We start from the raw sequence: 22,592 nt of genomic DNA, 5'->3' as shown, positions 1-22,592 counted from the left end.
TCAGTCCCTCTCACGGCTCTCCCTGTAACTGTGTGTCTGGTATGTGTACTCTACCGAAGCACCTGCTCCGATCCACTCGAGAAAGGGTATTTGGCTGATTAGTTCCTGATTTCTACTGATTCATGTCTGTTAACATGGAAAGGGGTAGGTTGTAGGCTAGGACCTTTAATGGGGCATCCCCTGCAAAGTTATATGACAAAATACATTGTTAACATGTTAATAGATACAACAAGTTTTAGTCGTTGTTTACATAAAATAGTGAACGGCCCATGGACGCTTTATTGCTCCTGTATCACAAACCTGAATTTCTGACAGTGGCTTTTTTTCATTGTGTGTGTGTTGATTTTTTTTGTGTGTGTAGATTTCTCTGTGGATCTACAGAATAATTGCATTATGCACACAACTAATCTAAATTCCTAATAAAATTTAATGTTCTAACTAATTACAGTTCAAGTGTCGCAATGATTTGCGGACAGGGTTTATTCTTTATACAACATGAACTTTTGAAAATATGTAAAATGCTACTGAAAAAACCCCCAATACTTGTAAAAATAATTTCCAATAAATTGCATAAAATAAATTTATCGTAACTGAAAAATATACATAGTTATAGACTTGTTCTCAGTTTGTCCTTTTCCGCAACAAAGTCCTATTCATTGTTTCAACGGTAACTTCCCAAGTCAAGAGTTTCTGATCCGCTACGCTCTACTTTCTTTGTGGTCAGAAAAGGTGCTTGACAATCGGAATATTCCGAATCTCCGTGTTTGGTTTTACAATTACTTATCGTTAAGAAACTCCGGTGTTATTGATACATTTTCTGTGAAGTTGTGAAATTGAAAATAAGCTAAAATTAGTTACTGAAAATAAATAGGTCCTATTTAACTTTCTAAGTCATGGAAGAGGCATGGGGCCAGCTGGTCAGTCTGACGGATGTTGAATCAGAGCCCGTGCTAATTACTTCTGACAGACTGACAATTGGTCGAGCACCAGGTAACGTGTTAGGTGTAGATGTTTTGTTTATTTTGACTATACAAACCTGATTGAAGGAGAGACATGATAAATAATTTTATTCATGCCTAATTAAAGTGCATATATATGACACAATGTTATTAAGCCTTCTATAAGCTGATAAATATGTGTCAATAAAGTTTATAACTGATGTTTCAGACTGTGATATTTCATTCGCTGGAAACAAACTTGTGTCAGGCCATCATTGTAGTGTGGAGAGAGATGAAGATGGACAGGTGTGGTTACGAGATTCCAGGTAAATATATATCAAACTTTATAATGATACATGTAGGCTGTAAAAGTTTATGGCATAACACAAGTAAATGTAAGTACAGTACCGACAGGACCCAACCTAACAGAAAGCAGACCCACAAAACCCCAGATTTGCTTTTTGTGTCTGCACAGGGTCTGTTTTTGGTCTGCAATGGTGGACCCAGAGCTGACCTCAGACTAACCCAGGGCAAACATAGAATGCAGACTCTGATTTAAGAACAGGCCTTTAAATTGTCACTGAAAAATGACCAAATACACTGTATCTTTTCAATTGATATGGAATATACAGGAGGCTGGCTTACAGGCCTAAGAAAAAGGACAGATCTGCTTCACACTTCAGTGCATAAGTGGACCATCAGAGCTGACTTCAAGTAAACCTATAGCAGATCCCAAGCAGACCAAGAACAGATGCAAATTTTAAAAAAAAGACCCAGAGCAGACTCAAAGCAGACCCGGGATTAGCTTTTGGGGTCTGCTTTGGTGATAGGTTGTGTTTGGTCAGTACTGTTTGTTTTATAATATGTGTATATATATCTCAATTTCTATAACTTGTTTAGTAAACATTATTATTATTATTTTAGTACAAATGGAACACTCCTAAATTTGAAAGTTAAAGTCACGAAAGGAAATGTAAGTATGTCGTAAGGTTTGTATAGTATGTGCAATAAAATTGGTATTAAAATCATAAGAACTTCTGACAAATTTATGCAATTACTGATATAGATTTGTGATGATATAGGATTTTACTTTACCCAAATATATCAGTGAATTCTATTAATCCCCAAGCCTTACCTGGTATGGAAAGAGATATACATTTATGCATTTAAGATTCAGCATGAGAAGAAAAATAATCATGCTTTGACTCTTAAAGACAATGAAAATGAAAATATTTTTAAATCATGAATTTCAGGGGAAGAAATTGAGTCATGGAGATGAATTTTATGTGGTCCATAAGAAAGATAACGAGGATTTAAGTAAGTAAACATTCACCATATGGATATATTATACATTTAGTTTTTCTCTTTGTCAATTATGCAAAATTCTGAAATCACATTTTCCTTCTGAGGGGTATCACCTTCTCCTTCTTAGGGGTATTAAAACCCACCTCTCTCTCTCTCATCTCTCCCTTTTTCATATACTGCTTTTATTTTAACTTCCTTTTTAGTGTTTATTTGAAATTGAACTTGCAATGCATGCATGTAGTTAAGGAATATGTAAACATAATGGAATAGCTATGATGAATGCACATACTCAAATAAAGAATTGCTAGTAACAAAATTTCTTGTGAAGTTTTCTGTTTATAGCGTATATATCACTATTTATCTTGCAGACATTGGATACATTTATCAAAGCATGGCAGAACTAAAAAAAGAACTTGAAGAAAGTCTTGAAGACACACAGGAGTATTCTAACACCGAATTTCTGGATGCCACTTTGGCAGGTAGGTATCAATGTGTAAATAAAACCACCACATTAATGCTAGTTTTAGATAATCTCTGATTCTATTCACACATGAATGGATATCAATTTGATGTGTTATCCATTTCGTAAATACTGTGGAATCATTAGATTTCGTGGTGGCTCAATTTTCGTGGAATTCGTGGGTACCTTTCATCCATATTAACATCCTCCACGAATGAATAAATTAGTGAAATAAAGTCATATTTCCTTTGTAGGTTTAAGAGGATACACGAAATTACGTTCCAACGTACCTGTAAAATTTAAGCAATCCATGAAAATTGGCCCCCACGAAATTTAATGATTCCACAGTATTGCTCATGCTCATAGGAAATCATGATAGAAAAAGAAATTTGATATGAAATATTAAAAGCATTTATTTTGTTATCTTTTTTTCTTAAGTTTAATTGTAGAAATGATTTGGGTATATTTATGCATGTAGATGATGGTGTCAATGAAATAGAAGCTACAGAAGACTCACCTAAACCAAAGAAAAGGCCAGCAGTATGTTTGTTAGAAATATGATATATGTAGCATGTTATCCAGGGCAACGTGGTCAATGGTTTTTCGAGTTCAGTTTATATCTCGTTAGGCCTATAAAAAAAGTTGTGTGTTTAGGGTAACACTGATGAAAAAATTAGGTTAGGTAGGTAGGGATTTTTTTTTAACTTATCATATTTTTTTCTGCATGAATCCTAAAAATGTTTGTTTGTGTCATATTAAAAACAGTTTTTTTAATAGAAATAATATAAAATTCACAATCGGATAAAAATAGACATATAAAAATGGTAGGATTGGGGCATTTTTGTAGGTTAGGTCGGGTTACCCTAAACACACAACTTTTTTTTTAGGCCTTACCTATGCTATCATGCATACTTAAATTTCTTACAGACTGAGTCAGTATACAGTCGCACCTGCTGTTACGGCCACCTTTAATCAGCGGCCACTCGCCATGAGCGGCCAGTTTTAATCCCGCCCGTTTAGTTTTACACTATATTTTAACTGATTTAAGCGGCCACCTGTCTAACGCGGCCAGCGGCCACTGTTTTTAGGTCCCGTGGCTTCAACATGCCTGTTTTCAACGGCCATTTTGTCTGTTTTGTCACATGACTTTTGAATCTGACATGTGACCCCGTATCGAAAGAAGCCAAACTTCGAAAGCTGATAATGAGTTAATGACAAATAATTGAGTGTGTTATTTGAAGTCTGCTGAGATTTAATGTGATAATTGATTATCATAACACCTGTTTTGTGTTGTTTATATATCGACACGTACTTATATACTTCATTACAAAGTCATTGTATATGGCCAGTCTTGCGCTGAACAGCTTAACATGTGCAAAATAGCCGGTAGTATGCACTTTTTTCCTAGAAAATTTCTTTGAGATAATAAAACGGGTTCTTAATATATATAAGAATGGAATTTTGATACTTTTTTTAAAAGGTAAAACATCGGCTATCGTAGTTCAGTAAGTAGCCTTTGTACGGAAACGCTACTTCTGTTTGTTTACCGCATTTAATCCCTTGAAAATTATCATTTGGGCGTATTTAGCAGAAAATGTTTTGTTCTTAATCCCTTGATAGATAAATGGAACTAAAACGGCCATTTAGAATTAATATAAACTGTTTATTTAGCATTCCGAGCTGTGCATTCACCCTCTCTGTGTACGCCACCATTACAGATGCTATTAATAAATCTGTGCAATAGAGCCAAAATGAAAATACTCTATGTTTTTTTTCCATTATTTTGAAACCTGGAATAAGAGGCCACCTGTCTTTAGCGGCCAGTTTGTCATTGTCCCACAGGTGGCCGCTTAAAACAGGTGCGACTGTATATTTGTAATACATGTACATATATAAAATGGGAAATGTTCTTTACCTTCTCAGGAATCATCACCAGAAGAGCCAGTGGAAAAAATTAAAAGTGAAAAAAAGGTGAAATTAGATAGAGATCCAGAGAGAAAGACAGAAATTCAGTCTTGTAAATCAGAGGAGTCTACAAAGAAGACAAAAGCAGATTCCTCTAAATCTGAGCAAAAGACAGCTCAGGCTGACACAGAATCAGGGGAAAGGTGCCCAGGGGACAAAGGCCCAGGGGCTGCAGTGGAGTCTAAGGATGGAATGGAGGAAGTGCTGGTGTGCATCATCTGTCAGGAGATCATGCACGACTGTATCAGGTGAGCCATCAATACAGGGGCCTGTTCTGGTCATTAATAAAGGGGCCTGCACTTGTACCAGGTGAACCATCAATACAGGGGCCTGCACTTGTACCAGGTGAGCCATCAATACAGGGGCCTGCACTTGTACCAGGTGAGCCATCAATACAGGAGCCTTTACTATTATCAGGTAAGTCATCAATACAGCAGCCTGTACTTGTACCAGGTGCACCATCAATACAAGGGCCTGTACCTGTACCAGGTGAGCCATCAATACAAGAACATGTACTTGTACCAGGTGAGCCATTTATACTTACACCACATCCTGAACTTACAGGCAACACAGATCTAACCTCTCTGCTCTTTAGAGGTGTGAATCCCTCATTTTTCCCTTGCATTGAAGAGTTTAATTCCGAACAGCTTCAAAGTTGATTGTCTGTAACAGTGCTATGTGTACTACTGTGTGTTGTATGTTTCATATTTTCTATGAAAAAAATTAAATGTATGATAAACTTTTAGAAAATAGGAATGATATATTCCTATTGAACTTTAACAAATTTAATTATTTTTCTTAGAAAAATTCAGAAAATATCAGCTTTTAAACAGTCTGAATTCTTTACAAAATACTTGATAGTAATTTACATGTAAAAGTATGGTAAATGTAACAAAGAAACCATCACATATGGTATTTTTACTGTGAAAGTAATGTTTCATGATGGTAGTGTAAATAGGATGGTAAAATTTGTTTCTCCATTTACAGTTTACAGCCCTGTATGCATACATTCTGTGCGGGCTGTTACTCAGACTGGATGAAGCGATCCCCAGAGTGCCCCTCTGTAAGTACCTAAGTCTCCAGTTACTTTTTAATAAAACTCAGTTGTTCATTGTCTCAAGCAATGGTCTGGAGTTGGCATAGCTCTCACCTACCAATGGCTGTTTGAACACATAAGATATCGTAAAGCGGAATGTTCAATGCTCATGCATCATCTGTTACTTCATGTTTAAACCTGTTTTAATTCTGCAGGCAGCACGCTGTTAACGCATCAGCAGTAAACAACATGTGTTATGTAGTATGCTTTACTTGCATTGGTCAATATTTTAGTGAACTCGAGATATTCTTGTCTCATGCAACCATGGCCAGATGAGAGAGAATTGTACATACCAGCGGTGGTTTATGAAGATGTCAATCGTTCAGACAGATGACACATCTGAGATGTACTAAATGCTCCTTCGGTTTTATTTACAGTGCAGAATGACGGTGGATAGAATTAACAGGAACCATATAGTGAACAACCTAATCGAGGCATATCTGAAGGAACACCCAGGTCAGTGTACTGAACAATCCGATGGTGAATAAACTTAAACAAAGCAGGATTCACTTTCAATTTTACATTGTATGTAAATGATAAGAAATTCTGTGATTTTTTTTTGTACAAATGGATTTATATACTGTAGATATCTTATTTTACGCGAGTATTTAATTTAGCGATTTCCCCGTTTTGTATTAAATTGTGAGAACAAAAAATAGTGAACACAGAATTGTTTATCTTAATTTCTCATTGTTCTCAACTTTAACAAAATAAAATCAAGATTTTAAATTATGTGAGGGGTGCTTCTTGCGATTTTATGCGGATATTAATTTCTCGCGTTCAACTAGGAATCTACTGTAATGCTGTAAATAATCAGAAATCCGGAGATGTACAAACGGATTGATTCAGTGGATCGTTGTCATTGTAGATAAAAAGAGATCAGAGGAAGACATCAAAGAACTTGATGCCAAAAATCAAATAAGCAGAGACATGGTATGTATAGTTATTGATGTACCGGTACACTGGATGTGTGCATTTTCGTTGATAACCCTTGCCCAGGAGTTTACATCCCCACGAACGTATATACAAGCATTTGTTTGATATTAAAGCTGAACACTGCTCATAAATAGGCACTGTCACACAGATACCTGGTATATAAGCCCTTCGATTTTGTTACACCCAATTGCACACCTGAAAATCGTGGCCAACATGTAATATTCGTTTGGTGGTCTTTGGAATTTATGCATTTTTTTCTTATTTTATGTGCATATTCTGTTTATGAATTGTATTTTGAACAGTTTAATTGATGTTAGTATTCTCCTGGCTTGAAAAAAGTGCGTAAAACTTGATAATTTCATCGCGACCGAGTAACACGGTGAGGCAAGATGTACTTCCACACAGGTGAGACCTCTACAGCAAAATACTTTAAACTGCTTGGAGGTCTCCAGCTTATATAGGGGTTGTAGGGATAAGGGTAGTGAGAGAGGAATATCGCGGACAGTGCCTATTTGCGAGCGGTGTTCAGCTTTAATCAAAGTTGTCCTGAACTTGCTACCTATGAAATTACATTTACATCCCCGCGAATTAGGAAAATTTTGCATTTTGGCTACCCACGAACATTGACCCTCATGAAATAAAATTGACCCTCATGAAATAAAATGATTCTACAGTATTCAACCACTGTTGCATAACCAAGTAGACATTTTCATTACACCTACTGATAATGATATCTTATTTATGACCAATACACAAAATTATCTTTATTTTTCTTCTCTTTATCTATTCCTCTTGCACATAAAGCAGTGATTGATAGTTACATTTACACTTAATGCAAACTTTCATGTTTTGAGGTATACTGATTGTTAGACTTACAGTTAATGGTCTCACTATTTGTCAGTTATATTTGATTATTTTATACCAGATTTACCGGTGATTGTTTGAGTTTACGTTTTGTCAGTTATATTAGAGTATATTATACCAGATTCATTGCTGATTGTTTGATTTTATGTTTTGTCAGTAATATTAGATTATTTTATACCAGATTTACTGGTGGTTGTTTGAGTTTACATTTTGTCTGTTATATTAGAGTATACTATACCCGATTTACCGGTGATTGTTTGAGTTTACATTTTGTCAGTTATATTACAGTATATTATACCAGATTCATTGCTGATTGTTTGAGTTTTCGTTTTGTCAGTTATATTAGAGTATATTATACCAGATTTACTGGTGATTGTTTGAGTTTACGTTTTGTCAGTTATATTAGAGTATATTATACCAGATTCATTGCTGATTGTTTGAGTTTTCGTTTTGTCAGTTATATTAAAGTATATTATACCAGATTTGCCAGTGATTGTTTGAGTTTACGTTTTGTCAGTTAAATTAGAGTATATTATACCAGATTTACTGGTGATTGTTTGAGTTTACGTTTTGTCAGTTATATTAGAGTTTATTGTACCAGATTTACTGGTGATTGTTTGAGTTTACATTTTGTCAGTTATATTAGAGTATATTATACCAGATTTGCCAGTGATTGTTTGAGTTTACGTTTTGTCATAAGATCAGTTATATTAGAGTATATTATACCAGATTCATTGCTGATTGTTTGAGTTTTCGTTTTGTCAGTTATATTAGAGTATATTATACCAGATTTGCCAGTGATTGTTTGAGTTTACGTTTTGTCAGTTATATTAGAGTATATTATACCAGATTCATTGCTGATTGTTTGAGTTTTCGTTTTGTCAGTTATATTAGAGTATATTATACCAGATTTACTGGTGATTGTTTGAGTTTACATTTTGTCAGTTATATTAGAGTATATTATACCAGATTTACTGGTGATTGTTTGAGTTTACATTTTGTCAGTTATATTAGAGTATATTATACCAGATTTGCCAGTGATTGTTTTAGTTTACGTTTTGTCAGTTATATTAGAATATATTATATCAGATTCATTGCTGATTGTTTGAGTTTTCGTTTTGTCAGTTATATTACAGTATATTATACCAGATTTGCCAGTGATTGTTTGAGTTTACGTTTTGTCAGTTATATTAGAGTATATTATACCAGATTCATTGCTGATTGTTTGAGTTTTCGTTTTGTCAGTTATATTAGAGTATATTATACCAGATTTACTGGTGATTGTTTGAGTTTTTCGTTTTGTCAGTTATATTAGAGTATATTATACCAGATTCATTGCTGATTGTTTGAGTTTTCGTTTTGTCAGTTATATTAGAGTATATTATACCAGATTTACTGGTGATTGTTTGAGTTTACGTTTTGTCAGTTATATTAGAGTATATTATACCAGATTTACTGGTGATTGTTTGAGTTTACGTTTTGTCAGTTATATTAGAGTATATTATACCAGATTTGCCAGTGATTGTTTGAGTTTACGTTTTGTCAGTTATATTAGAGTATATTATACCAGATTCATTGCTGATTGTTTGAGTTTTCGTTTTGTCAGTTATATTAGAGTATATTATACCAGATTTACCGGTGATTGTTTGAGTTTACGTTTTGTCAGTTATATTAGAGTATATTATACCAGATTCTTTGCTGATTGTTTGAGTTTTCGTTTTGTCAGTTATATTAGAGTATATTATACCAGATTTACTGGTGATTGTTTGAGTTTACGTTTTGTCAGTTATATTAGAGTATATTATACCAGATTTGCCAGTGATTGTTTGAGTTTACGTTTTGTCAGTTATATTAGAGTATATTATACCAGATTTACTGGTGATTGTTTGAGTTTACGTTTTGTCAGTAATATTAGAGTATATTATACCAGATTTACTGGTGATTGTTTGAGTTTACGTTTTGTCAGTTATATTAGAGTATATTATACCAGATTTACCGGTGATTGTTTGAGTTTACGTTTTGTCAGTTATATTAGAGTATATTATACCAGATTTGCCAGTGATTGTTTGAGTTTACGTTTTGTCAGTTATATTAGAGTATATTATACCAGATTCATTGCTGATTGTTTGAGTTTTCGTTTTGTCAGTTATATTAGAGTATATTATACCAGATTTACCGGTGATTGTTTGAGTTTACGTTTTGTCAGTTATATTAGAGTATATTATACCAGATTCATTGCTGATTGTTTGAGTTTTCGTTTTGTCAGTTATATTAGAGTATATTATACCAGATTTACTGGTGATTGTTTGAGTTTACGTTTTGTCAGTTATATTAGAGTATATTATACCAGATTTGCCAGTGATTGTTTGAGTTTACGTTTTGTCAGTTATATTAGAGTATATTATACCAGATTCATTGCTGATTGTTTGAGTTTTCGTTTTGTCAGTTATATTAGAGTATATTATACCAGATTTACCTGTGATTGTTTGAGTTTACGTTTTGTCAGTTATATTAGAGTATATTATACCAGATTCATTGCTGATTGTTTGAGTTTTCGTTTTGTCAGTTATATTAGAGTATATTATACCAGATTTACTGGTGATTGTTTGAGTTTACGTTTTGTCAGTTATATTAGAGTATATTATACCAGATTTGCCAGTGATTGTTTGAGTTTACGTTTTGTCAGTTATATTAGAGTATATTATACCAGATTCATTGCTGATTGTTTGAGTTTTCGTTTTGTCAGTTATATTAGAGTATATTATACCAGATTTACCGGTGATTGTTTGAGTTTACGTTTTGTCAGTTATATTAGAGTATATTATACCAGATTTACTGGTGATTGTTTGAGTTTACGTTTTGTCAGTTATATTAGAGTATATTATACCAGATTTACTGGTGATTGTTTGAGTTTACGTTTTGTCAGTTATATTAGAGTATATTATACCAGATTTACCGGTGATTGTTTGAGTTTACGTTTTGTCAGTTATATTAGAGTATATTATACCAGATTCATTGCTGATTGTTTGAGTTTACGTTTTGTCAGTTATATTAGAGTATATTATACCAGATTTACTGGTGATTGTTTGAGTTTACGTTTTGTCAGTTATACCCGAAAGAGTTGAAGGACAAGGAATATGACCCTGATGAAGAGGTGGAGGATTCTGACGATTATGAAGAGGACTCTGATGAGGCGGACAATCAGTAAGTGGGTCAAATGCCCTCACTTAGGGGAATTAAAGCCTACTCTTTAAGATGTCAATTACACCCATAACACTCTATGAATTGTAATACACAGTCTGTGTATATTTTGTCAGATTAAAATCCAGATAAATTACAACTGCATGAAGTCATGTTATTTCACAGTTTATTGTGTGATATCAAGAAAAACGTTAAAGAAGAATTGAATTATAATACAAATATGTACTGTTCCACAAACAGTTTATTTTTTATTTTCAATGTTGATAATTGTTAGAAAAGACTGAAAAGATACTTGGATATCCCCTTGCTCTCCTATAAGCTATAGTCTCTAACTTATTTTAGAAGCAGTTCATATTATTCATGTAAACTGGTGTAATGGATTTCAAACCTAGGATCACAAAGATTTCTGGTAATTTCAGAGCACCCATACCTACTCCTGTGTTTAGACCTGCTCCAGTCCCTCCTTTTCAGTATGGTGGTGGACTGTTTGGAAATTGGTATGCATTTTCATTTTATGTACCAACCAGTGTATCTTATATGATTGATTTAACAAACAAAGCTTGCATAGTCTCTTGTTAGGGTTATATGCCTAGCTCACCTTACATTTATTCATTTAGTGTGTGGTATATAAGGTATATGTATTTAAATTTAGTTACAGGTAAAAGAACCCCTTTTCATCATAATTTATGAAGCACAAAATGATTGAAAAATGAAGACGTGTTTGTAAAGGGAGCGTTTACTAAGATGCATCATGCCAAATCTTTATTTGCAATTCTATGTAGCATTTACAATCTTTCATTGATTGTGTAAACTCATTTTGAGACATGTTATTGATGGTGAAATACTACTAAATTCAATCTAAAGTTAATCTCAAGATAATGATTCCATCACATTTTAATTTTTGATAAAGATACACAAATCTGTGAAGGAAATACAATTGAAATAGATGAAAGGGAAAATATCCAAGATATCTTTAGTGACACATTATCATTTTTCACTTGGAAATAATCACAGGAACAATTACAGATTTCTTACAGAGATTTATGATTGAAAATGTTGACATCTTTTCTCCATTCGGAGGTCACCCCAAAGTCACTTGCAATACATTGCACAATTTCTCAATGTTATTTTTAGGTACTTACATGTCTTTTGCAATGCAAAATCCCTGTAGACTTTTTGATTTTTAGCCATATGTTATAACCTGATAAGCCATAGGTTTTTTTTAAAGGAGAAATCTTTGGGGGGAATTTTATTATGCTTCTGAAAGAACACTGTTTGAACCCTGAGATATATAAATAGCGAGAAATTAATCAAAATGGGTATCTTGAGACAAAGTATTTTTGTGATCAAGTCAGTTGCAGACTTTGCATAAATTTTTTTTTTAAATCATTATTTTGATTAATTTAATTGTGATACAGTTAGATACATGTACATTTCATTGTCATAGGAACCCTGTGAGATTTGTCTGTCGTCAGTGTCCCAATTACCATGACCCAAACACACCTGGGACAGGTGTTTTAGGAACAGGTAGGTGAAATGTTTAGATTTAATGACCAAATGATGATAATACTTTTTATATTGATTCAAATACATGCAATGTACAGACTAATTTATCTTTTATTTCTTCAGTTTTTAACACTGTGAGGACTGCTCTAGGTATCAATCAGGGCAATACTCAAAATACACAGGGCAATAACCAGGGCATGACCACTACAGAAGGCAATCAACCGGGGCCATCCACTGCTGACCAGCCAGACATCGCAGGAGATGACAGTGAGGCTACCCAGCCCACCACCTCCACAGAAGATGGTACACAGGGTTAAATAAAGAGAGATGAAACAGCCAATATACTGTAGATTCCTTATTTTAGATGAGTACTTAATTCCCCTATTCAACCGTTTTCCATCAAATCACGAGAACATAAATTCATGATTGCCAAATTTTTATCATAAATTCATGTAGTTTACATATTTAAAAAAAAATAAAAGCAAGATTTAAACATTCCCGAGATGTGCTTCTCGCGATTTTATGCGGATTTTTATTCCTTTCATTAAATAGTACATCCACAGCCAAGACATTGATTTTTCTCTTATGAATCATCACATATTGGAGAGTTCTTTTTACTGTTTAGATTTTGAAGAGAGGAAGAAGAAAGATGACATAAAACCAGAGGTTGTAGCTCCGCAATATGTCTGTGTGGTGAACCAAAACCACATTCTATGTCAGTGTTGTTTACAACCAATGCCGGACAGACGGACATTGCCAGAGACGCGCCAGCAGTGTAAGTGGACGGGGTTTAGTCCTTGATGTTTTATTGTATCATAGGCATGTGTATATAGACAATGACAGGTAGTAATGTGTGGAAATATTTGGGATATATATGAGTATTTTAGATTGAAGACCTTCTTGTGAATTATGCAAATGGAATACAAACCTCCATTGCCTGGACTAAATCTTTGATGCTTTATTCAAATGTGTTAGTTAAAATGTATTCACTCACAATTGATTAAACTCTTTAATTTATCAGAATGGGGGCATAGATTGTACAAAACTCCATCTTTTTGTGCTTAACAGTCTTTACAAAGACAGACATATATGTAAATGTGATCAACAGTTTCTTTATTTGATTAGTTTTTAAAGAAATCAACCAAGGCATCTTTCTCCATCTCATCATTCTCAGTTGAAACTTGGTTCTTTTTGCTCTGTTTGCCCCATTTTATTGCTTTATATTGGTCAATTTAAATAACTTTAATTAATAAAAAGTGTAAAAGGGTTGGATAATTCTGTAGTCTATAATTTTGATCTTCTATCAGATGTAACTCTTTTTCTCAACAATATGGCCTACAAGGCGGCTATCTTGTTATACAGTAGCGGTTGTGGGAGTATCATTGATGTTATGGTCATTGATGTGTATAGGTTGTCTGTGTCTAAGATCATTCTGCCATGCCTACTGGGGATGTAAAAAAGCTGAATGTCTGGGTTGCATTGGAAGATTTAAAGGTAATTATCACTATCATTATTTTTTTAAACATTTTTAAGGCATTTAAGACTTATCCTAACATAAAAATAGTTGAGAATTTTTTGTCAGTACACACTTGAACACATTTTAGCAGAACAACATTTTTCATTTTTTTTTAATCTATAAAAAGATGAAGTTAAAATTATTTTTAACATCATCTTGTATATAAATTTATGTTTATTGGCATTAAATTGAAAAAATACCGGTATATAGTCAAGTCATATATAAATTACAAGTTTTCTCTCCCCTAGACATGAATTTAGGAAGAAAGTGCCTCGTGAACCTTATTCTGGAAAATCCTTATGAATCAGAAATCTTACAGGTAATTACAACACCTGGTTAGCTCACCTGAACCGAAGGTTCAAGTGAGCTTTTCTGATCACCCGTTGTCCGTCGTCCGTCCGTCCGTCCGTCCGTCTGTCTGTCCGTCCGTCTGTAAACTTTTCACATTTTTGACTTCTTCTCAAAAACCTTTGGGCCAAATTTAACCAAACTTGGTACAAAGCATCCTTATGAAAAGGGGATTCTAAATTGTTAAAATAAAGGGTACAACCCTTTTTAAAGGGGAGATAATTACGAAACAGTGAAAATAGGGTGCATGTCTTTAAAAATCTTCTTCTCAAGAACCACTGCACCAGAAATGCCAATATTTACACAAAAGCTTGTATATATAGTGAAGATTCTAAATTGTAAAAATCGTGACCCCCGGACCAAAACTGAGGCCCCAGGCGGGGTTCAAAATTTAACATGGAAATACATTGGAAAAATGTTTAAAAATCTTCTTCTCCAGAACCACTGCACCAGAAATGCCATTATTTACACAAAAGCGTGTATATATAGTGAAGATTCTAAATTGTAAAAATTGTGACCCCGAACCAAAACTTGGGGCCCCAGGCGGGTTTCAAAGTTTAACATTGAAATACATTGGAAAAATGTTTTAAAATCTTCTTCTCAAGAACCACTGCACCAGAAATGCCATTATTTACACAAAAGCTTGTATATATAGTGAAGATTCTAAATTGTAAAAATCGTGACCCCCAGACCAAAACTGAGGCCCCAGGCGGGGTTCAAAATTTTACATGGAAATACGTAGGAAAAATGTTTAAAAATCATCTTCTCAAGAACCACTGCACCAGAAATGCCAACATTTACACAAAAGCGTGTATATATAGTGAAGATTCTAAATTGTAAAAATTCTGACACCCGGACCAAAACTGGGGCCCCAGGCGGGGTTCAAAGTTTAGCATGAAAATCCATAGGATAAATGTTTTAAAATTTCCTTCTCAAAAACTACTGCACCAGAAATGCCAATATTTACACAAAAGCTTGTATATATAGTGAAGATTCTAAATTGTAAAAATCGTGACCCCCGGACCAAGACCCCGGACCCGGGCCCCAGGCGGTTCGGGCTACAACTTAAACATAGAAATATGTAGGAAAATTGTTTAAAAATCTTCATATCAAGAACCACTGCACCAGAAATTACAATATATATATAAAAGCTTGTATGTATAGTGAATATTCTAAATTGTTAAAATTGTGACCCCCGGGCAAAAACTGGGCCCCCAGGCGGGGTTCAAAGTTAACATATATAAGAAAAATGTTTAAAAATCTTCTTCTCAAGAACTACAATGCAACAGTTTGGGATATCACTATGCATACATCCTTGGCAATTGTAGATTCTAAAGTGTTAATATCATGACCCTCGGACTAATACTGGGGCATCAAGAGGGGTTCAAAGTTTAACATAGAAATATATAGGAAACATGTTTTAAAAAATCTTTTCGAGATCTACAATGTCATACTTTGTGAGATTACTTTACTTGGATTCTCAAATAGTGAAAACGATCTAATACTGGGGCTCCAGGAGAAGGGGTTCAATGTTTCACATAGAAAGATAGGAGGGAACATGTTTAAAAATCTTATGAAGGAGAACTACAATGCTTCAATTTGTGAGATTACTATGCAAGCATTCTCAAATTGTAAAGTTTCTAAATTGTGGAAGCCGTGACCCCTAGACTAATATTGGGGCCCAAGAAGGGGTTCAAAATTAACATAGAAATATATAGGGAACATGTTTAAAAATCTTCTTCTCAAGAACTACAGTGCAACAGTTTGTGAGATTACTATGCAAGCATAATTGGCTATTGTAGATTCTAAATTGGTAAAATCGTGACCCCCAGACTAATACTTTGGCCCCAAGACCCCAAGACCCCCAGACCAATACTGAGGCCCCAAGTGGGGTTCAAAGTTTAACATAGAAATATATAAGGAAAATGTTTAAAAATTTTCTTCTTGAGAACTACAATGCTACAGTTTGTGAGATTACAATGCAAGGATCCTCAAATAGTATAGTTGCTAAAGCCAACCATAAACCCCGGACCAATACTGGGGCCCCAGAAAGAGGTTCAAAGTTTAAAATAGAAAAACATATGCTATGAAATAGAATGTAACATGGAATTGTTGTTCAGGTGAGCGATGTGGCCCATGGGCCTCTTGTTTTTCTATCATACTACAAAACTCCACAGACTGTATTGTACAGGTACTTCTGTCATCTCACATCATAAACTTCTCAATTTTAGAATTACCTTGAAGAGAAGAAAATGACCTTGAATGAGATGAGAGATATCTGTATGCAGAAGTTGGATGAGGGAACATACAAGTGCATAGGTATTTGATTTATATATTTGATAAATCTATGTCGAAAAACTTATGTTTAAAGTATTCTGTCTATCGTATTTGGTCACAATCCGGATTTTACAATATTGGGTTGAGTTTTACATAGCATTTTATATACTGTGGAATCATTTAAATTTGTAGGGGCCAATTTTCGTGGATTATGAATTTTTTACTTATTCGTCGGGATGTAATTTCGTGGATGCGTCGGTTTCAGTTTTAGTAACAAAGTTAACTCTTTCTAAATTTGCTTTTGTTGAGGGTTATAAATTCGTGTGGAAGAGCTACCTACGAATACCACGAAAATTGAGCCGCCACGAATTCTAATGATTCCACAGTATCCAGCATTGATTTTGCTTTACGTCGCTCTGGTAAACAATGTCAATAATTAGCAATAAGAAGTGTGTTGTATATACTGAATGAGAAATAGAAATAATTGAAGTTAAGAAATTCAATTATGAAAAGTGATATTTTTCGGGATATAAAAGCAGAATTAACCAGGATCTTGGGTGTGCTTCATTACACAACCAATTGGAGACCTAAGTGTATAGTTGAAACTTGGAACTTAAAAGCTCCCTAAAGGGGAATAAATATAAGTGATAATATATATATATAATAATTATAATATATATAATATATATAATAATAAATATGATATATATAAATTGAATCATTTCTAACATTTGAATATTGATTAAGTGAAGCATTTAATTGGTATATTCATAGTGTAATGACCCTTACCCCTTCGTTTGTATAATAAAGAATTACATAATATACATTGTTGGAAATAAGATGTAAGTGATTGGAGTATTGTAAATTACTAGCATACAATGATCCCCGATACATAATTTACCAAACTTGATTATGAGCAGGCTCAGGATTACAAATGAACATTGTCTTTGTCTTGATTGACAGGTTGGTGCCCCCCCCCCTCCTCTTTTCCTTTTTAGCTCAATCAGTAAACTGAAACCAGTTTAATATTAGAGACAGATGCTATTTTGTATTTAATCAATCATTTATCAACTATTGTTTAAAAGACTCCAACATTGTTGATAGACCTAAGTGGAAAACTATGTGATAAAATATGATTTTTATGGAAGTTTTTTTTCAAGGTCTACTTGTTTAGGAGCTTAAAATATAAAAAGTAATCCGATGTGTTATGGTTTATTCTTTATTTTATAATCATGATTTATAAATTGTTCTACTGGTAAATTATCAATATTATTTTTATTTGATAATTATTTCTAGAATACCAAAGACATTTGAGCTCATTTTCGTTGGTAAACATTTTTTTTTTGCGAATAAACGCGAAACTTTTGCGATATAACGAGTTAGTTTCGCAATTAAACGCGAAACTTTCACACATAAACGCAAAACTTTCGCGATATAACGCGTTAATTTCGCCAATAAACGCAAAACTTTTGCGATAAAGCGCGTAACTTTCGCGAGTTAACGCGAAACCATTATATAAATATTGTCATTTCATACAAGAACCCTTATGAAGAAAAACGATTGAAAACAAACACATTAAAAGTTTTAAATCATGAAACAATTTTTATTCATCATTATTATAATATCCGTGTTACGTTGATTTATGAAGACAAAACTATCTTTTTTACATAATGATAATGATAAAACTGATATTTTAGATGTTATATGTTCCAAGTAGATTATAAGTTAAAGCATCATTTTATCATTTTTAATGTGATAAATATAGAGGACGAATTTACGCCATCTATGAGATTTGAACAATAGTTTAATTAAACCAGACGTTAACTTATGTCGCGGCGATATACCATATATTATAACGTTTTAAACAATGATATCCTTTCAATTCTAAAATGATACTTAATAAAACTTTTAATTCGAATTAAAATTGTTATACCGGTAATTAAAATATTCTGATGCCTCATTTTTTATAATACAGCGCCCATGAGAATGTGAGAAGTGCGATGAATTATGTCCTTTGAAAATCAGTACTACTAAGTTTTTAAAGATTTCCTACGTTTGAATTTATATCAATTTGTATAAGGTTGAATCTGATTCATTTACATCTTTCTAAAATAAGACTATTTTGTTTTATTTAAAATTAATATGTTTGTTTTCAGTCATTGTTCTTCAAGGGGTTCTTGTATAAGATGTCAATATTTATATTTAAGTTTCGCGTTTATTCGCGAAAGTTACGCGTTTACTCGCGAAAGTTTCGCGTTTATTCACAAAAAATTATTTTTTTTTACCTACGAAAATGAGCTCAATGGGTGTTCGTAAAAATGAGATGTTTAAACTTAAAAGATTTACACTTTCAAGTACAGTGAAACACACTTATAACGAAGTGCCAGGGACGGGCACTTTTGCTTCGTTTAAAACGTAATTCATTATATTCGTTAACTTTAAACATGTTTATAAAAAAAACCCTCGGGGACTGAAAATCACTTCACCATAAAAGTCAACTCATTATAGGCGTGTTTGCTGTTAATGTGTTTTACTGCATTGTTCTTGTATATCATGATTTATTTTTTAAGGCTTAATATTTTCAATTTGTTTTATCGTGAGAACAACCATATTTAAAATTATGATAATTAGATTATCATATCTTACTGTCATATCTTGCATTAATTACTTTATTAAATGTTCAGGTTAATCTAGAGTTTATGATTTTAAGACTAGATAAATTGAGGCTTGCTACACGCCTCTCTTTCTTTTCTCGGTATAGACCAAATGCGATTGAATCTGACATCAGAAAGAACCGTGTGTTATCCCTGTGCCTTGAGGAACTTCAAGGATTTAGCATACACTTTCAGATCAGATATCAAGAAAGAAGATTTACCAGGTTTGTATGTAAACACCTCATAGTGCTATGTGTAAAAGATCTAATGAAATTTAATCTTATTATAACAAAGTTACTTAAGGTACGGTACTCAGTTTCAATTCAGTGAAATATTCTCTCATACCATTAGATTGGTACGTGAGTTACCGCAGAGTAAAAATACATTATTGTATACATCAGTGAGAGGTATAAATTGAATAACATAATACGTTTATAGAATATATTACGATACAAAAATTGGATAGAAATCATGGAGGTCATAAATTTGAAGGATAAACAAAGTTTTTTCAATGACTTTTCATTACTGTTGTTTTCTAATAAATGTGAGGAATTTTGATGTCTGTGTGAATTCACAGGAAGCACCTAACATGGATTTTGAAATCTTGCATTTATTTCCATGAGAATATGAACAATATACAATCGTAATGAAACTTTCGCACTTCTTGTAATTTTATTTTCTTGCTATTTAATACAAAACAGCGGAATTATGAAATTAAGTACATACTGAGGTAATAAGGAGTCTACAATATGTAATGACATTGAGCCTAGGAGCCTTTCATTTATTTTATAACATGAGCATTGATGATCCTTTCATTGATATTTCAATGTTCTAGGATCATATACTTTGACTAAAAAATTTTTTAAAGTGATAACTTTTCAATATACTTGGCATATTGTGAACACAAAATTTATCTAGAAGGGAATAGATATTCTGTTTTTCGGAATAATACAACAAATGTTGTAATGTTGTTTTATTAGAGGCTGTAAGGAGAAGAAATGACTGCTATTGGGGTAAAAACTGCAGGACTCAGAAAAACAAACCTCACCATGCTCAGTAAGTCAAACTGTATATATTTAAGGAATAAGGAATCATTCTTTGAGAATTGTGAGGTGATAATTTTGGTCAGGGCGTGGTCAAATCCAAAAAAGCCCAAAGGGTTTTATGATAGATTTGACCACGCCCTGACCGAAATGATCACCTCATAATATTTAAAGAATGATTCCATTTTACTTATATTTATAATATTTCCGATTTCTACACTTTAAAACCACTATTTGTCATGTAGCACATGCTATGTATTACTAGATGGCGCAGCCAGTACTGTTTTCCGGTTATGCCATAAGACACTATATAAATAGTGCCTGTTTGGGAGGGTAACAGTTGAAATTGACACCCCGAGAAAACCATTGTCAACCGACGCGAAGCGGAGGTTGACAATGGTTTTCGAGGGGTGTCAATTTCAACTGTTATCCTCCCAAACAGGCACTATTTATTTTGTTATACTGAATGTCTTAATTTTTAAGAAAATTTTACTGCTTTTATATAGGAATAACGTGAATTCTACAGCGAACCATACGCGCATAATTTTCGCGCATGTAACATTGTTTAATGTTACCCGTTGCTAAATGCGTTGCTAACGCTGAGGGTAATAGAAAATATTATTAACTGCGTCTTAACCAATCAGATTTCAGTATTTAACATGAAAGTATAACAATACCATTTAGTGTTGCCCATCTTTTATGAAACTATTGAGCTATAGGCTTCAAAATTGATTCGTTATGTTATCACAGACAAAGACAGTATAAAATGTAAATATATATGTATAACATGTCTGTGTGCATACTTTGGTAATAACGGTGGAATTAACACATTTCATAGGGTGTCAGCATTTGTAGAGAATTACATTTTCTGGAATCTATTAATCTAACATGATTACCTGACAAAAACTGGAGTATAACAATCTCGATAATTGAGTGATTTATTTGAAAGTCTATTGTTTAAGTTAACAAAATTCCTACAAACCTGCAAGTCTTTGGCAACCTAAAAAAATGACTTCCACAAATTAAAAAGGTTTCACTATGATAAATTCAAATGTACTTAATGAAACATTTGTCACAACATAAAGAAGACAGACTACAATGAGTACAGTTCATGTTTTGCTTCTTTTTCAGAAATTTTAACCACATATGCGAACAAACTAGGACATCATAGAACTGGGGGAATTTTTTTGTCTAAACATTCCAACCATGTGCATGTGATTAGGCAATGTTCATTTTTGGTGTGTTATGTGTGTGCAGAAGGGAGTGACCCGAGTCAGTGATGCGTGACTGGGATAATGACCTTCAATCAGAGAGGGAGATTATGTCAGGAAACAGTTCAACAAATGTCCCTGTGATCCCAGGATTTCCAGATGACGGTCCCCAGTGACATACAGATAAACTGGTAGCTGCTGTGATAAATCAGCCATAGATTTCATCAAAGACTAGCTTTGTTATAGTTATGAATTTTAATGTTTTTTTTTGTGAAAAGATTTATCTGTGATAGCGTTATTTGTTACTTTTATGAACTGTTTGAACTAAAAATTATGGGGAAAATGTAAATCTTAATGTATCACAAAATGTATATCTTACAATGTAGGCCGTGTGTAGGTTTGTGTTTTATTATGTAGTTTATGATAAACTGAATCATAAGTATCTTTATCTAGAAACCATTAAATTTATCCAATTTGTCCGCATTGTTTTATTTGGACTAAACTCGATCTTCCAAACACATACAAAAGTATTTTTTTAAATATGTGAGAATCTCATGCATTTGTCTGGGCCTTCAACTTACAGGGTGCTAGGGGAATGTTTGTGGTTACTGTGATGTCTACTTGATCTAAAAATATTCTCTGAATTAATCTAAACACTCCACTCTTCATAACCAAAGAATAAAGTTCCTTCTGTAACCATAGATGTTCATCCAACATCCACACATATGCTTATACATGTATGAATATTTACAATAGGAGGAGTTTATGATGGACCTTATTTTGTGTTTAATTTAGTTTAATTTGCGAGGGGGGGGGGGAGTTGTGGAATATATAGACATTTGTATCATTATGGTCACACAGCCCCATAAAAGGCTTGTGTTCATTTAGAATTATGTAGGCTGATTCAAATACACGTATGGATATTGAACGGTGATTGCCCAGTGAGAGGTTGATATACAGTAGGTAAAGAAAGAACCGGTGTTTGACCAGCGAATCAGACCAGGCGCCTGCCGAATGTCAACAAGTGTAACAAAAACTAAAAAAAAAAATAGTCTATCAGATTAAATAACACTGCAGACACGTAATTGTATATCCAGTGCAGATTAATGGTAAATGACGGCACTTAATGTATAACCTAATAATTCTAGTTGTTGTACGATCATGTGTAAAATTGGGGGAGAAATTTCATTTGAAATGTCAAATCTGGTCAGCTTCATCATAAATGTAAAATGATATGGAAGTAATGACTTTGAAAAAACAATAAACATTTAT

General features: G+C 33.4%; 1 protein-coding gene across 1 annotated transcript; it reads left to right on the top strand.

Annotated features, from left to right (window-relative positions):
* The first annotated feature begins 784 nt into the window (after window positions 1–784).
* LOC105327109 (E3 ubiquitin-protein ligase CHFR) lies at window positions 785–21,796 on the top strand. The gene is made up of 21 exons (XM_066080126.1): window positions 785–990; window positions 1,168–1,264; window positions 1,863–1,911; window positions 2,192–2,255; window positions 2,612–2,722; window positions 3,182–3,243; window positions 4,627–4,916; window positions 5,656–5,731; window positions 6,142–6,220; window positions 6,633–6,697; window positions 10,671–10,768; window positions 11,185–11,262; window positions 12,213–12,292; window positions 12,395–12,574; window positions 12,897–13,046; window positions 13,682–13,765; window positions 14,036–14,106; window positions 16,367–16,454; window positions 19,174–19,290; window positions 20,047–20,122; window positions 21,241–21,796. The coding sequence occupies exons 1-21, from the start codon at window positions 894–896 to the stop codon at window positions 21,278–21,280; spliced, it is 2,052 nt and encodes a 683-aa protein (XP_065936198.1). The 5' UTR covers window positions 785–893; the 3' UTR covers window positions 21,281–21,796.
* The last annotated feature ends 796 nt before the right edge of the window (window positions 21,797–22,592 follow it).

This window comes from Magallana gigas, chromosome 3 (assembly GCF_963853765.1).
Source record: "Magallana gigas chromosome 3, xbMagGiga1.1, whole genome shotgun sequence".
In the NCBI taxonomy this organism is placed as follows: Eukaryota; Metazoa; Mollusca; class Bivalvia; order Ostreida; family Ostreidae; genus Magallana; species Magallana gigas.
The sequence above is the reverse complement of the archived record's forward strand: the minus strand, read 5'-3'. Positions and strand labels throughout refer to the sequence as shown.

Coding starts and splice junctions, on each gene's coding strand:
- LOC105327109 (XM_066080126.1), top strand. CDS start 894: ATGGAAGAGGCATGGGGCCAGCTGGTCAGTCTGACGGATGTTGAATCA. Junction 10,769..11,184: donor TCTGATGAGGCGGACAATCA/GTAAGTGGGTCA, acceptor TGGTAATTTCAG/AGCACCCATACCTACTCCTG. Junction 13,047..13,681: donor GCCAGAGACGCGCCAGCAGT/GTAAGTGGACGG, acceptor TGATGTGTATAG/GTTGTCTGTGTCTAAGATCA.